This window comes from Notolepis coatsorum, assembly GCF_963971535.1.
Source record: "Notolepis coatsorum genome assembly, chromosome: 5".
NCBI lineage: Eukaryota > Metazoa > Chordata > Actinopteri > Aulopiformes > Paralepididae > Notolepis > Notolepis coatsorum.
The window spans coordinates 102118919-102134438 of NC_140169.1; the positions used below are offsets into that span (position 1 = coordinate 102118919).

At 43.3% G+C, this 15520-nt stretch overlaps 1 protein-coding gene across 1 annotated transcript in view; it reads right to left on the reverse strand.

Annotated features, from left to right (window-relative positions):
- kif26bb (kinesin family member 26Bb) overlaps positions 1–15520 on the reverse strand; it is a gene marked incomplete at both ends in the record, with an annotated part of 127822 nt that overhangs the window by 111824 nt on the left and 478 nt on the right. Inside the window, 3 exons of the mRNA XM_084314202.1 lie at positions 3803–3992; positions 5000–5109; positions 13274–13822. Of these exons, the coding sequence (XP_084170328.1) occupies positions 3803–3992; positions 5000–5109; positions 13274–13822 (849 nt within the window). The remainder of the gene's footprint in view (positions 1–3802; positions 3993–4999; positions 5110–13273; positions 13823–15520) is intronic.

Genomic DNA, 15520 nt, shown 5'->3' on the forward strand with positions numbered 1-15520 from the left:
GTAAAACAACGAGCGGTGGCCACCGGCTGGTCGTTCAGGCGACAGCTGTGCACACTACACACACTGTAAAAAAAAGAAGACAAAAAACTTAAAATGAATACACATAGGCTATTCCTTTTCTTTCTAAATATATCTCAGACAAGCACAGCAATTCAGTAATAATAAAGTTTGTGCATAATTGATGCATATAGTGACACATACCTTATCAGATTGTCCACACCACCTTTGCAGCTGTTGTAATCTAGGATTACTTCGGGCTTCTTGTGGGCCTTGTACAGTGCTGAGCAGCAGCACATTCTTCCCCACGCTTTGGGAAGTATGAAACAGCAGTGTGGGTCTTCGCCAAGCGGAAGAGGGAGGAGAGGAGGGCTCTCTGCCTGGTCTTGTGCAGGATTGGAGGAAGCTCAGGTTTGTTGCATCTGTGATTGTCCCAACCAGGCCCATCTTCCGTTTCAGCAGCTCCACCCCAAGTCCATATGACGTGAAAAGGTTGTCACACAGGTCACTGTCTGCCTCGCCCAGTCCTTCCGTTAGCTCCAGAACGACGCTCCTTCCCTGATTGACCTCCCTGGCACAGCCCTCTTGCTTCCCTGTGTATACCTGCATCATCAGGGCGTACGAGGTCCCGGTGTCACACAGGCCACCCACACCTTGATCCCGTATTTTGGCTGCTTTTCTGGGGATGTACTGCTTGGAGCTGCAGTAGCCCAGGAATGCAACCAGCTGCTCGTCCACACAGACGTATCTGCCGGGGGGGTCGTAGAGCAGAGAGAGCTGGTGTTCCACACAGACGTGTCTGCCGGGGTCGTAGAGCAGAGAGAGCTGGTGTTCCACACAGACGTATCTGCCGGGGGGGTCGTAGAGCAGAGAGAGCTGGTGTTCCACACAGACGTATCTGCCGGGGGGGTCGTAGAGCAGAGAGAGCTGGTGTTCCACACAGACGTATCTGCCGGGGTCGTGGAGCAGAGAGAGCTGGTGTTCCACACAGACGTATCTGCCGGGGGGGTCGTAGAGCAGAGAGAGCTGGTGTTCCACACAGACGTATCTGCCGGGGGGGTCGTAGAGCAGAGAGAGCTGGTGTTCCACACAGACGTATCTGCCGGGGGGGTCGTAGAGCAGAGAGAGCTGGTGTTCCACACAGACGTGTCTGCCGGGGGGGTCGTAGAGCAGAGAGAGCTGGTGTTCCACACAGACGTCTCTGCCGGGGGGTCGTAGAGCAGAGAGAGCTGGTGTTCCCACTCGCACAGCGTTGAAATGCCAGCAAGCGTGTTGTTCCTCTGACGTTGGGGCCGTGTCTGGGGGGATCATCAAACTACAGCTTGGCGGCTAGCACTTCTTTTTACTCCATGAGTACCTTTGGCATAGTTACTCATGGTATTTTGTGGGTCCCATGCATGTCGTCATGCAGACACTGGCTACAGAGGTGATGTTATTAGGTCATGGGAGCAGGGGGTTCATATTGATGTCTGCATTGGCCTCTGTGTTATCAAGGGGACTTGAACTATACAGTACCTTTTTACTTTATGAGTAAAAGTAATGAGGCATAGTTAATCATGGTCTCTAGCTAACAACACTAACACTGTAATTTAAAGGGTTACAATTCTGAAATGAATTCAATATTTGGTAGTTATGATCATGACTGAAGTTGTATAAAACATTTCTGAAAAAGGGCGGGAGTTACAGCAGCCAAGAAACTGATAGCCATGAGGTGGAAACAACCTGAGAAACTCACAATGAGTAATTGGTCTCTGACACTATTGGATGTCTTTTATATGGACTCTACTGCACGTGTGATTGGGGTTGGACAACCCAGCATAATAATAATAATAATAATAATAATAATAATAATAATAATAATAATAATAATAATAATAATAATAATAATAATAATAATAATAATAATAATAATAATAATAATAATAATAATAATAATAATAATAATAATAATAATAATAATAATAATAATAATAATAATAATAATAATAATAATAATAATAATAATAATAATAATAATAATGATAATGATAATGATAATGATAATGATAATGATAATGATAATAATAATAATAATAATAATAATAATAATAATAATAATAATAATAATAATAATAATAATAATAATAATAATAATAATAATAATAATAATAATAATAATAATAATAATAATAATAATAATAATAATAATAATAATAATAATAATAATAATAATAATAATAATAATAATAATAATAATAATAATAATAATAATAATAATAATAATAATAATAATAATAATAATAATAATAATAATAATAATAATAATAATAATAATAATAATAATAATAATAATAATAATAATAATAATAATAATAGCTTCATTTTATATAGGGGTTTATATAGGGGTTAAAGGCCAGGTTGAAGAGGTGGGTTTTGAGCAGTTTTTTGAATGAGTCCAGAGTTGGGGCGTTGCGGAGTTCTGCTGGGAGGGAGTTCCAGAGGGTGGGAGCTGCCACACTGAAAGCTCTGTTGAACTATGGGTCTCAGCGGCCGAGAAAGTTAAAGCCATGATCTAGCGGCGAAGCGGGGTCGGGGTGCTGATCCTGGGGGTCCGGGGGTCCTGGGGTGGGGGGGGGGGGGGGGGGGGGGAGTGGGAGTGAGGGAAGAAATGTCTTTTGTGGTGTCTGTGATAATATAAGTTGTTTTTTATGTTCTGTATTGATTATTTTGTTATTTCTATGGTCATTATTGCTGTTATTATTAATTATTGTTATGGTATTGTGAGGTCTTGTTGTTTATTATTATTATTACTTTACTGTGTTTGTCTTGTTTTGTGTATAAAATGAAAAAAGAAATACAAATATTTGATAAAAACATATAGGCTATATAATAATTCTGAAAAAGAAAGTGGAAAATTATATCAACATATAATATTTTTATGGCGTTTTTGAAAAGGACCATTTGGTCCCTTTTCAGAAGAGTGTGAGTATTTTTTTTATCTGACATTACAAAAAGAAAAAAACAAATCATTGACATATTATGCTAGCCTGTAATAATCCCCCCCAGAAAAATCCACTTTGCATTTTGATATATTGAAAATGTAAAGAAATTCTCCCAGGTTATGAGGCGGGTCAGCTTACTTTAACCCTAATTTTCTCCCAGGTTATGAGGCGGGTCAGCTTACTTTAACCCTCATTTTCTCCCAGGTTATGAGGCGGGTCAGCTTACTTTAACCCTCATTTTCTCCCAGGTTATGAGGCGGGTCAGCTTACTTTAACCCTCATTTTCTCCCAGGTTATGAGGCAGGTCAGACCTGGCTTACTTTAACCCTAATTTTCTCCCAGGTTATGAGGCGGGTCAGACCTGGCTTACTTTAACCCTAATTTTCTCCCAGGTTATGAGGCGGGTCAGCTTACTTTAACCCTCATTTTCTCCCAGGTTATGAGGCAGGTCAGACCTTAGGTCAGCTTACTTTAACCCTCCTTTTCTCCACGTTTTACCCAGAAATTCAACCTGGGCCAGCAACTTGATATACAAGCTCTGAGTAAAGACAGTATTGGATTCCAATGTTTGCATGTTTGGTTTAACGCAGACCAGGATAAGTAAAACAGTTGAACCCTGGTGGATTAGATAGATAAAAACAATGGATGAAACAGGACATTTATTTGGACTGTATCTATCGGGAGACCTTATCAAGAAAAAATATTATTGAGGAGGACGCATGTTGAATGACCACATTGCGGTCTTTGGGGCCAAGATGTTTACCATCAGCCGTGAAGTAAATTGGCGGTGGTTTACAGGAGGCAACAAAGCAGAGGAGGTCTACCTTGTCTTTGCCCAGGTTGGGGGAGTCTTTGGTTCTGGCAGCGGCTTGGAGGAGGCAGGGGGGAGCTGGTGGAGGGTTCTTCTGGATGATTGTCCTGAAGCAGGGGGAGAGCTGGCCAGGGAGACCCGCCGAAGAAGAGTTGAAACCCAGGGCTTTCCTCCTGGCTGCCAAGGTGAGCTTCTGGGCCGCCCTGCAGGAAGAGATGACCGTGTCATGGAGGATTTCTGTCACACACTGCTTTCGCAGTCTTTAAAACGTTCCTAGAATGTAATCATTTCAGTCTCACCGTGGCTACCCAGGCTCAGTAAGACACTTTGTCAAGGGAGGACCCTGCAGACACAATTAATTAGAGCACTTGTAGCGAGTGATTAGTGTCCCGGCTACATTGATCCATCACAAACCAGAGATGAAACAGATGTATTAGTGTCCGTTGGTTTGTGTTTAAATTAGAACCTAAGTGTAATAATCATACGTTTGCCAAAACAACAGCTTTGCTAACAGACGGCAACGTATCCGTTCCAAAGGTTCATCCTAATTTTTCTGTCTGTCAAACGTGACGTCTATAATAGTAGACCCACAATTCAGTGCAACAATTCCATTAAGTGTGTGTGTGTTTGGGGCGACAGTGGCTCAGGAGGTGGAGCGGTCGTCTGGTAATCAGAAGGTTCCTGGTTCAATTCTGGCTTCTCCCGGCAGCTTGTCGAAGTGTCCTTGAGCAAGGCATTTAACCCCTGACTGCTCCCAGACGAGCAGGTTGGCACCTTGCCTGGTTGCCTCCATTGTCAGTGTGAATGTGTGAGTGAATGGGTGAATGTGAGGCATCAATTGTAAAGCACTTTGGAATGGATAAAAGTGCTATATAAATGCAGCCCATTTACCATAGTTTTGGATTCAAACGTGGTATTGTTATAGAATCAAATATAGTATATGATGAATGATTATGATGAATTGAAAATGGGGGACCCTGATGTAAACAAGACGGAAGTCTTTCTCTGGTCTGCATCCCCTTAACAATTGTGTGTATTGAGCCGTACTGTATTGTACCCATTCTGCAATCTGTTAATACAATTTTCAATCAATCAATCAATACACTGGGATTTTTGTAGCATTATTTCTTATAACAAAATAAATCATCTCTAGTACTGAACCACAGACGTTGGCCACATGCACACAACTTAAGGCATTGTTTTTACCTACCTAGCCAAGAAGGACATGGCTGCAGAGTTGGCCATGGTGGCCACTCTGGAGATGTGAGCCATCTTTGGGCTGGTCTTTATGGATCCTGCCTCATCCGAAGCCTCCTCGGTCTGGCAAAAGACAGGAAGCTTGTTTAGCTGGGACACGTCAGTGATTGTCGTGTCTTTAAAGGAACACACCAACATTATGGGAAATGCACCTACGGTCTTCTCCAGGGTGAGACAATAAGATAGATACCAATGTCCTCTCTGTGTGTTCAATGGAAAGCTATCCGGCTTCAAGACTAGTTTAGCATAAATGAATGGAAGCAGATACGGATCAGCTAGCCTAGCTGTTGGTCAAAAACTCTCCTGACGTTTTAAGCTAGGCTAGCTGATCCATCTATCTTCTTGTCTCACTCTATATAGCCAGAACAGACCCCTTAATGGCCCAGTTTGGTTTGAACAACAACAAACCGGATTTGTAAGACAGCAGGAGTTAAGGGAACATGGGGTGAATTCCAGGTCGCCTGCATGGACCTGTAAGGCTCTCATAGCATCTCTTACCCCTTAACCCTTGTGCCTTGTTAAGTAACTGACATAGTTGTCACCTTAGTGCATGAAAAGATTGCATCACGTTCAAGGTCATAAAAAACTTAATTTGTAATATTTCGTTCCAATAATTTTTGTATGAATACCACTATGAACCTAACTCAACATATCTATCAAAGATTCCAAATATTTCCGTTTGTAGGGTTATGGTTAGGGTTAGGGTTAGGGTTGGGGTTAGGGTTAGGGTTAGGGTTGGGGTTAGGGTTAGGGTTAGGGTTAGGGTTAGGGTTGGGGTTGGGGTTAGGGTTAGGTTAGGGGACTGTTGGGCAAGTGTTGGGGTGGGCACGGGCACAGGGATGCGATTTTACCTTCTCCTAATCTTTCTGTCTGGGTAACCCTAACCCTAACCCCCATGGCAAGAAATAAACCACTATGGACGGTTTGAAAGCTAATATTGTTAACTTTTGTGTTAGAGGGTTTCAAAATCGAATCTTTTCAAATTCTGTGAATATATGGAAAATAAGCAAACGGACACAATTTCATGACATAATAATCAACACAGCCATCGTTGTACACAGAAACACAAAAGAATATAGGCAAAAAACACAAAATAGTCGCTAAGGGGGCAGAAGAGTTAATTAGAGTAGATTACATTGGGGTACAAGTGCAGAGTACAACAAAATGAAGCATCTAACCAGTGAAGTGCGTTGCAGTAAATCATCCCTCCCCTATCCCTCCTCTCTCTTCATATCTCCTACTTGTCCTCACTCTTTTCCTTGCATCCTCTCTTTTCCCCTCTCCTCTGTTACCGTCTTCTATTTTCCCATCCCTTTGTCCTCTCTCCTCCTCTCCTCTCCCTTTCGACCTCTCTGCTTCCTTTCTCCTTATTCCATATTCCTCCAGGCAGCGACATAAACCGACAACAAACATGATTTGTAATACACCAGGATTTAAGGAAGCATGGCATGAATTCCACTTAGCCTGTATGGTGTAGAGGACTCTATACTGGGAAGATGAGACATATTCACAGAGGCTGCTTTTACCACATTTTTGTTTCCAAAAGCCGTCCCCAGGGCAAGTTTTGCATGGCAATAGAATAATGTGTTGTATGATGTAAGTGTGTGTGTCCTGTGTATTATGTAAATGTAAGTTGTGCCAAGAACAAATTATTTGTTTTAGTTTTTATTATTTTCTTTACTATAATGGACAGCACACAGCAGAGTGACAGAGAGGATGACGTACAACAAAAGTCGCAAGCCAGATTCAAACCCACAACTTTTCAAATATATACAGTAAGGTACACATGCCTTTGCCTGCTAAGCCACCAGCATGCCCCAACAAATTATTTGTTTGTTTCTTTGTTTACCAGTGTATCATTCTATCAATCCAAATCCTTGGACTATATCACTCTGCAAGATTCATCACTGATAATTGATACGGCACCACAAACACAGTTTTTTTAAGGCCCGTACTGGTAAGCTACCTCCTCATATATCACATCATTATTGGAATGGAATTCTGGAACATATGGAACCCGTTCTAGTGACTGGCTGGTCCTTAACTCATTGACCGCCGGGGATTAGACGGCCCCCGTTCTAGCACTGCCACGCTTTAAAAGATAGGAGTGCGTCACCTTGTTTGTAGAGCTATAACTATATTCTATATTATAGGGAGGTGTAGTCTGACGTCACTGGTTGTTCCACCCGTATAGGGATTTATCATTGGGAAAATGGATTATCGGCTATTTGTCATAGTCACAGCAGGAGCGTACTTCACTCCCCCTCCTTTTCCCCTCACATTCACCACACACTCCTCTTCATCCCCCTCTCCTTCCACCACGCACTCCTCCTCATCCTCTCTTTCTCCATTCACCCCTCCATTCACCCTTATACGGCCTGCATCACTTCACTTCCCGTCACCTAGCCCAGCTGCACCTCATCCCTCTGATTCACACGCTGTCAGGCACCTCACTCCTCACAGCTGTATCCAATCCCCCGTTGATGAGGACCCTACTTCTACCCCGCGACGCTGACCAGAAGTCGCTGTGGTGTTAAATACCACAACCTAGGTACCTGCCTAAAGCTCTGCTGAAACCTGCTCTTGTATTCCTTGCTCTAACCCGTTTCTCCTGTGCCCCAGGATCCACGTTCCAGTGCTCCGTTCTGTCTGGACATCCCATTCAGAACAAGAGGACCACTCGCTCTCTCGCTGCCCGCAGCTGCAGCCCCAAGAACACTAACCCCGTTCTATTCCCCCCAATTCCTGTTGAACTGCTTTGTGCATTAAAACCCCTTGAAACGCTCCATTCTCCTCTCCTGTGTGTTCAGCAATTGGGCTGTGTTCTAGACCAACTTCTCACACTATTGTAACAATTCTGCCGCATGGAAATTGAAAAGCTTTACATTTTTGCACAAAATGAGTTCCCTTTTATCACTAACATTATTGTTTAAGCATTTTTGGTTGAAATAAAATGTGGCGATTTTTCTTTATGATTAATTGCGAATATTTTCATGTTGAGCTATAGATTGTGGATGAATAAGCACAGAAAGGTACACCATGCAAATGTTAATGCTTTATTTGTTTTAAACAAGACGATTTAGAAATGGGCAATGGGGAAATACATTGCGTTGGACAGAGGGTGGAACACGAAAAACGGCAATGACGTAACCACTACACCTCCCTATAGGTATGGATACAATACTATGGCCCATTTGACATCACCTATCTATCGTTCAATATGTGAAAAATAAAAATAAATGTCATCCATACGTTCCCGTGTTATACCGTGGTGAATATAAGTATAGTTATAGCGTGGTCTGGGGTAATTCCCGAAAGGCTGAGTAATAGCCTTATACGTCAATTCTACTATAAACTTTGATGCTTTGATCGTCGCCAACGACATACGTTGTGGAGTAACGTTACACACGCGTTCGGGGTGAAGACATGGTTGGATCAACGCAGGATTGATATCATATAGCCCTTACCTTCACTAGGATGTACCCCAAAAAGAATATTCCAATTATCTGATCGCAAGTCCCAGTATTGGTGTCGATCGTGTCGCCAACATAATCCACCACACATCATGCATCGGGAGTAGGGATGCTCGATATTGGCTTTTTTACCGATATACCGATATTGTCCAACTCTTAATTTCCGATACCGATATCAACAGATATCAACCGATACCGATATATGCAGGGTGTGTTCCCCCCCCCCCCCCCCCCCCCCCCCAAAAAACTGAATAATTTCAGGTAATTAACATTACATATCTCTTGTTGTGGACGTAACACAACATTATGCATACTTTTGACAATAAATATAATCAGAATTTGTTCTTACTTGCTTGCCTGGGTAAAGAAAGGTTATAGAAATAAAATTAAAAACGATACAGATATTTTCCGATATCACATTTTAATGCCAATATCGGCCGATAATATCGGACATCCCTAATCTGGAGCATTTGACACTTCTCAATCCGATCGTTATAACCACTCCATTCGCCCGACAAAGAAAAGTGAGCCCGGTGACATTTGACCGTTGCACAGGCCAAGATACAAGGTTTCAAAGGGTGCTCGATACCGCCGTCTAACTGGATGCGGCCGGTATTGCACTTTGGCGATCTCAGACTCATTCCCTATGGTAACACCGAGGTCCCCGGATGAATAATGAATACAAATATCATATATACTGTACGTGGTTCCCGTTCAAAGGATGGCGCCCAATAACGTATATAAACGTTGTTGGCGGGGAATGAGTTAAGGTCCCTCAAGTTTCCTCAGAACAGGGTAAATCTGCATTTCGCAATGATTCCCCTAGCTCATGGAATGAACTCCAACAGTCCTTAAAGCCTGAGATTATCCCCTATGTTGCAGAGTTTAAGACCTCCAACCTTTGCCAATCAAGTTGTACGTGTTTTAATTTATTTGTTATCCTTGCTTTTGTCTACCCTCGACCCCTTGTCTTGTTGTCTTGTTGTTGTGATTTCATATGCTGTGTGATTTTATATGCTTTATTTATGCTTATTTCTGTATGTACACTCAATGTGACTGTAAATGAGGGAAACCTCAGTTGCCTTTTGAGATAAAAAAAATATTTGAGATTAAATTAAATGAATTATGTAGACTATCAGTGTTATTTTGTGTCTTGTGCAGTAGTATATATATATATATATATTCTGGTCACAAGCAGTGTAATTGCTATCATCTGTATAAACACAAGTTGGGTGTCGTTCTGTGTATTTGGATATCAAGGACGTCAGTGCGGCTTTATCGACCAACAACTCCCACGGGTCCTGCTGTCACTCTCTCTCTCGCTCTATCCGTCATCTAATTAAACAGACATTTCTGTGTAAGAATCACCGCGCCGGCGCAAAACAAAAAGGCAATTCATCATGGGAATTTCTTCTGAGCGCAGTGTGTGGTGTGGCATCAGAAAGCATCTGTGTTGTCCTAAGTAGGACATTTAGGTTGAAAGAGCGCATTGGGGCTCAAAGGCACACTGTCACATGGGGTCTGCGGCTGTTTCTTGAGTGTGAGGATTAGTGGAGTGACAGCCGTGGTGACTGTTCTCTGAGTTGAGGGTTGTGACTCAGTTGCACGAAAGAAAACATGCCGTCACCTCCTTTGATCCGACGCAAAGGCAAAAGCACACACACACTGAGCCTGACGCTGTGTGTGAGTGTCTAAACCTCTGAACTAGGGATGCTCGATATTGGCTTTTTTACCGATACCGATATACCGATATTGTCCAACTCTTAATTTCCGATACCGATATCAACCGATATCAACCGATACCGATATATGCAGGGTATCCCCCAAAAAGCGGAATAATTTCAGGTAATTAACATTACATATCTCTTGTTGTGGAATTAACACAACATTATGCATACTTTTGACAATAAATAAAATCAAAATTTGTTCTTACTTGCTTGCCTGGGTAAATAAAGGTTATAGAAATGTAAAAAAAAAAAGAAAAGAAAAAATTTGAAAACCAATACCGATATTTTCCGATATCACATTTTAATGCCAATATCGGACAGCCCTACTCTGAACTCAACGCAGACCCCTCGCCTTGCCTCCCGTCCCTCCAGAGGGAAGGGTGTGTGTGTTCATGTGTGTGGGAGGGTGACAATATCCCCTGTTTGCTCAAATGAAGTGACCAAGCTTTGCCTGCGAGCAAAAGAGACAGGCAACATATTTTACAGTGGCCTCCTTCTCCATCTCTCTCTCCATCTCTCTCTAGTCTCCATCTCTCTCTCTCTACCTCCACTTCCCATCAATGTCTCAAGCTCTTTTTTTATAGGCCAAGACAACAAAATCAACCGTCCTCCTAATGTAACCACAGAAACCATCCAGCCATGTACAGTAATGCCAATTAGTGGAAACAGGAAACCTCAAGCCTGGAGACGGGGAGAGAGGGGATGAAGATGGCAAAGGAGAAGCAATAGGACTTCCTCCTCCATCCTGCCTCTGTACTGCAGGAGTTTCTGAAGAACTCAACAACATACTGATGTACAACACCTCCTCCCTCCTGCCTCTGTACTGCAGGAGTTTCTGAAGAACTCAACAACATACTGATGTACAACACCTCCTCCCTCCTGCCTCTGTACTGCAGGAGTTTCTGAAGAACTCAACAACATACTGATGTACAACACCTCCTCCCTCCTGCCTCTGTACTGCAGGAGTTTCTGAAGAACATACTGATGTACAACACCTCCTCCCTCCTGCCTCTCTACTGCAGGAGTTTCTGAAGAATTCAACAACATACTGATGTACAACACCTCCTCCATCCTGCCTCTGTACTGCAGGAGTTTCTGAAGAATTCAACACCTCCTCTCCTCTGGCCAAAACCTATAGGCTCTGAACGGGCCCGGTGACTTTCTTTGACGTAGTTTATGGAGGGGGTCCAGTTTCTTTAATGTAACTGATAGATAGTGTTCTGATTGGAACCCCCGTTTTTGACTGAATAGAGCGATCATGTTGAAGTTGTGTGGGACCCGCCCTCCGCCACCATGATTTGCTCATACTAGCTATGGATAGTTCGCCACAAAACGAATGCAAAGTCAACGGGGTCGAGCTCCTGTCTGTACAAACTGACTGAAGACAACTGAAATCTACTTTGTGTGCACTGTGGAGTAAATGTCAGTGAGCCTCAGTCCGCTCGTACAGACAGGAGCTTGACCCCATAGACTTTGCATTGGTTTGTGGTAAGTAGGAAATAGGGCTAGGGTTTAAAAACTCAGAACTATCGCTTTACGTGGAAGAAAAAAACTCAAAACAATTAGTCACCACACTTAGATGTAGAGGTCATACCCATTGGGTCAAACAGTAGCTGAAAGTTCAAGCTTGCTGGACTGATGCTTTACAGGGAGGGAGGTCTGTCTCCTCTACTCTCACCAACTCATCTTCTAAGCCATCTCTGTCATCTCGTCTCGTCGCCTCTCACAACGTCCTGTATTATTTCCTCCTGTGTTCTCACAGCCTCTTACTCCTTAAAATCTGAATCATCCATCCCCTATCTCTCCTCTCTCGTCTTCTCTCCTTCTTGTCCTCTTCTCTTCTCCTTGCATCCCTTCTTCTCCGCATCCACCCACCCATCCTCTCTTTCCTCTGCTACCATCTTCTCTCCTCCCATCCCTTCTTCCCTCTCTCCTCTTTCCTCCCCTATTCTCCAGGCAGTGTCGTAAACCATCTTATATCTTATCTCATCTCATATCACGTTGCCATTGCGTGGGAATAAAATTTAAATTTTTCTGGTTTTTCACTTCTTTTTAACTCCTTTTTTTTACCTTAATTTAAATGTTGCATAACCTTTATGTGTTGTGAGTTTCCTCACCATAAGGTCTATCAAACACATTCTAACCCCCTTGTTATAATTACAATAAATCAATAAACACATGGGCATCAAACTGAAAATAAGCTATATTTTATTAATGATCTAACAAGAGAAAATAAAATCTGCCGCAACTTTGTCTTTCAATTAAAATGGAATTTCCACATCATAAAAACTAAATATTGAAAGCAGAAACTATACAAATGTATTCACACTGAACTCCTCATTCGTCCCACAAATAAAAAATCCTAAAAGCCTCTCTCTCTTTTTCCAGTTATTTTGGTCACGTAACCCTGATGACGGCATGTTGCTGAAACGTGTTGGTTTTAACTATATAAATAAAGAACATTGTTTTTACAACATCCATTGGCCTTAATTATCTAACAGAAACTATGTGTCACCAAATCAGTACAGTGGATGCCATAAAGAGCCTGGCTTGGCTTGGCGTGGCTTGTTCCCGGCAATGTGAATTGAAACAACCCCCCAATATAGTACATACAAGCACTTCATTAGACTGTAATGCTTGATGGTGAGCTTCTCAGCCTCTCTCTCAAATGGTTTTCAGTCACTCACTCTCTCCCACCCTTCTAGTGTGGCTTTTACAAGCACCTCCCCAAGTCTCCCTGTTAAACATGACCAACCCCTCTATCGATCACAATGCTTTTTGACTGGATCGCCTTCGCGATAGGGTTAAATCATGACCCAGTTCCCTTCCATTAGCAATAACCCACAGTTAGACCAGTCCTGGAATCTAAATTGGGTCTGATTGGTCACCATGAATCATTGCCTTGCTGACACGTGCGCCCATAAGGACCTACTCTGCTTAGATGGCTCATAAAAAGGGGGGGGGGGGGGGGGGGTTATACACTGGGGGGGGGGGCATGATGTAGTGCCGGGAGGCTTTTAGCTGTACCTGATGATAGGGATAGACGGTGACACCATTACCGCCGGTCATTGACGCAGATTTAGATGTGGATGCGGCCAGCCGCTGCTGCTCCTCCACCCAGCGGTCCATGTCGGGGTTGGGGGGCCTCCTCCTGAGGGTCTGAGGGGTCCTGGGGCTGCGGGGGGTCCCGGGGTTCTGCGGCGCCCCGGGGCTCCGCGACATCTGCGGGCTGTGAGGGCTCTGGGTCCGGCTGTGTGACTGAGGGTTTGAAGGGGGGTCAGCGGGTGTCTCTCTCACAGCCCTCTCCCCTGAACACTGGGCTTCAGTTTGCGCCGACGTGGCGGACGTGAGGATGGATCCGCCGGGGGGGCGCTTGCCAGACGGCGGGCTGGCCCACCTGACGTGCTCCCGGGTCAGGGCCACGTGGATGGCCTCCTGCTTGAGCTGGCTCAGGTGGGTCCCGCAGGCGCCACACACCCCGTGGTCCCCCCCCTCTCTGTCGCGGGACTCCACCGCGGAGCGACTAGTGTGGACTCTGAGGTTGTCATGGAGAAACGCAGACACAGTGTCTGAATCCTATGGATTTAGGGATAAAAAAAGGGGAGAGGGCATCATTAATAATGTACGATTTGCATTTCCGGTGTCCAGATGTCGGGAGTCAGATAAGTTAGTCACGGGATATCACTCGTTCATGCCTGAAATCTAAATATGGAAGCAGGAATATATATGCAGATATATTCATACAGATATAGATAAATATTTATATGGTATATATAGTGTTATTGTACATGGCTATTATATAGTGTTATATGGATAGACTAGGTTGAGGTAGGTAATTATGATTACAGTGTAAGGTAGTTGTAGGCAGTGAAGGCAGTAGATAGATATAGACTGAGTATAATCAAGAGAGTTCATAGTTTGTACGGTATGGTATCATAGTTGCTCTGCCCTTGACATCCATCAACATCCAACAGAGTTCATAGTTTGTACGGTATGGTATCATAGTTGCTCTGCCCTTGACATCCATCAACATCCAACAGAGTTCATAGTTTGTACGGTATGGTATCATAGTTGCTCTGCCCTTAACATCCATCAACATCCAACAGAGTTCATAGTTTGTACGGTATGGTATCATAGTTGCTCTGCCCTTGACATCCATCAACATCCAACCCCAAATGTCCCTCCCTCCCTCCATCTGTCCGGCATCCATGTCAATGTCAATGTCAATGACCCACATTCAGCCACAAGGGAGTACTTTCAGATTACTGTACGATTATATAAAATGTCACCTCTCAGACTCCAAAAGAGCAGAGACATCGAGGAGCCAATCCACTCCCTCCAAAAATAACATTTTGACAGCACTCTGCGGCTCAGTGGATTAAGGCACATTATAGTATGTACCTGTGGTGTTATGGGGTTGAGTGAGTCCACCTATCCTGTCGCTACTAGTAGCCACCATATCAAACAAAGAACAACGTCTTTAAATGTTTAATCTTTTAATTAGGTTTCATTGTTTTGATTTTACAGGACAGATTGTGCCCCAGACAGCCAACCGAGAATGAGCTGGGCTGGGTTTCCCAGGAGCATTTTGAGACTATCATCTTATAGCCCCGTTGTAAGCCAATGTCCAAAGATGATCTAAGAAGGTTTTGGGAAACCGAGCCAAGATCAATAAACCTGCAAAGGAGTCTGCTTATCAGATTTCCACTGACCATGTCTGTCTGTGGCTACTTAGCCTACTGTCTCTCTCCCCCTCTCTCTCTCTCTCTCTCTCTCTCTCTCTCTCTCTCTCTCTCTCTCTCTCTCTCTCTCTCTCTCTCTCTCTCTCTCACCGTTTTAGAGTACACAAGATACCATTCTGTATTCTCTCTTTATTAAAGCATGATGTCAAGCTGTGTCCACTCGACAGGACAAAAATAAATGTTTTTCCCCCAGCGCAGAAGAATGAATAGGACACAGGGATGTCTTAATGAAATATTCATGCCCATTTGAAACCACTTACTCAGGAATGGCACTGGTTTACTTTGCTGATTTGAGTGTGCATGATGGATGTTTGTGTGGTGACAAAATGTAGGATGGGGATATTACCCCCAAAATACCCACAAAAGCCAGTGGCCAGTATTCATCTCAGATTCAGAGAAGCCATGCATGCTGATTGTGATGTATCCTCGTGGGCATCAATGTCGACTTTTCCGATTAAATTATTCCTTCGTCAAAATCGCACAAAGTGGCTTTTTTTATTTTAACTTTTATTTTGTAGCTATTATTATATGA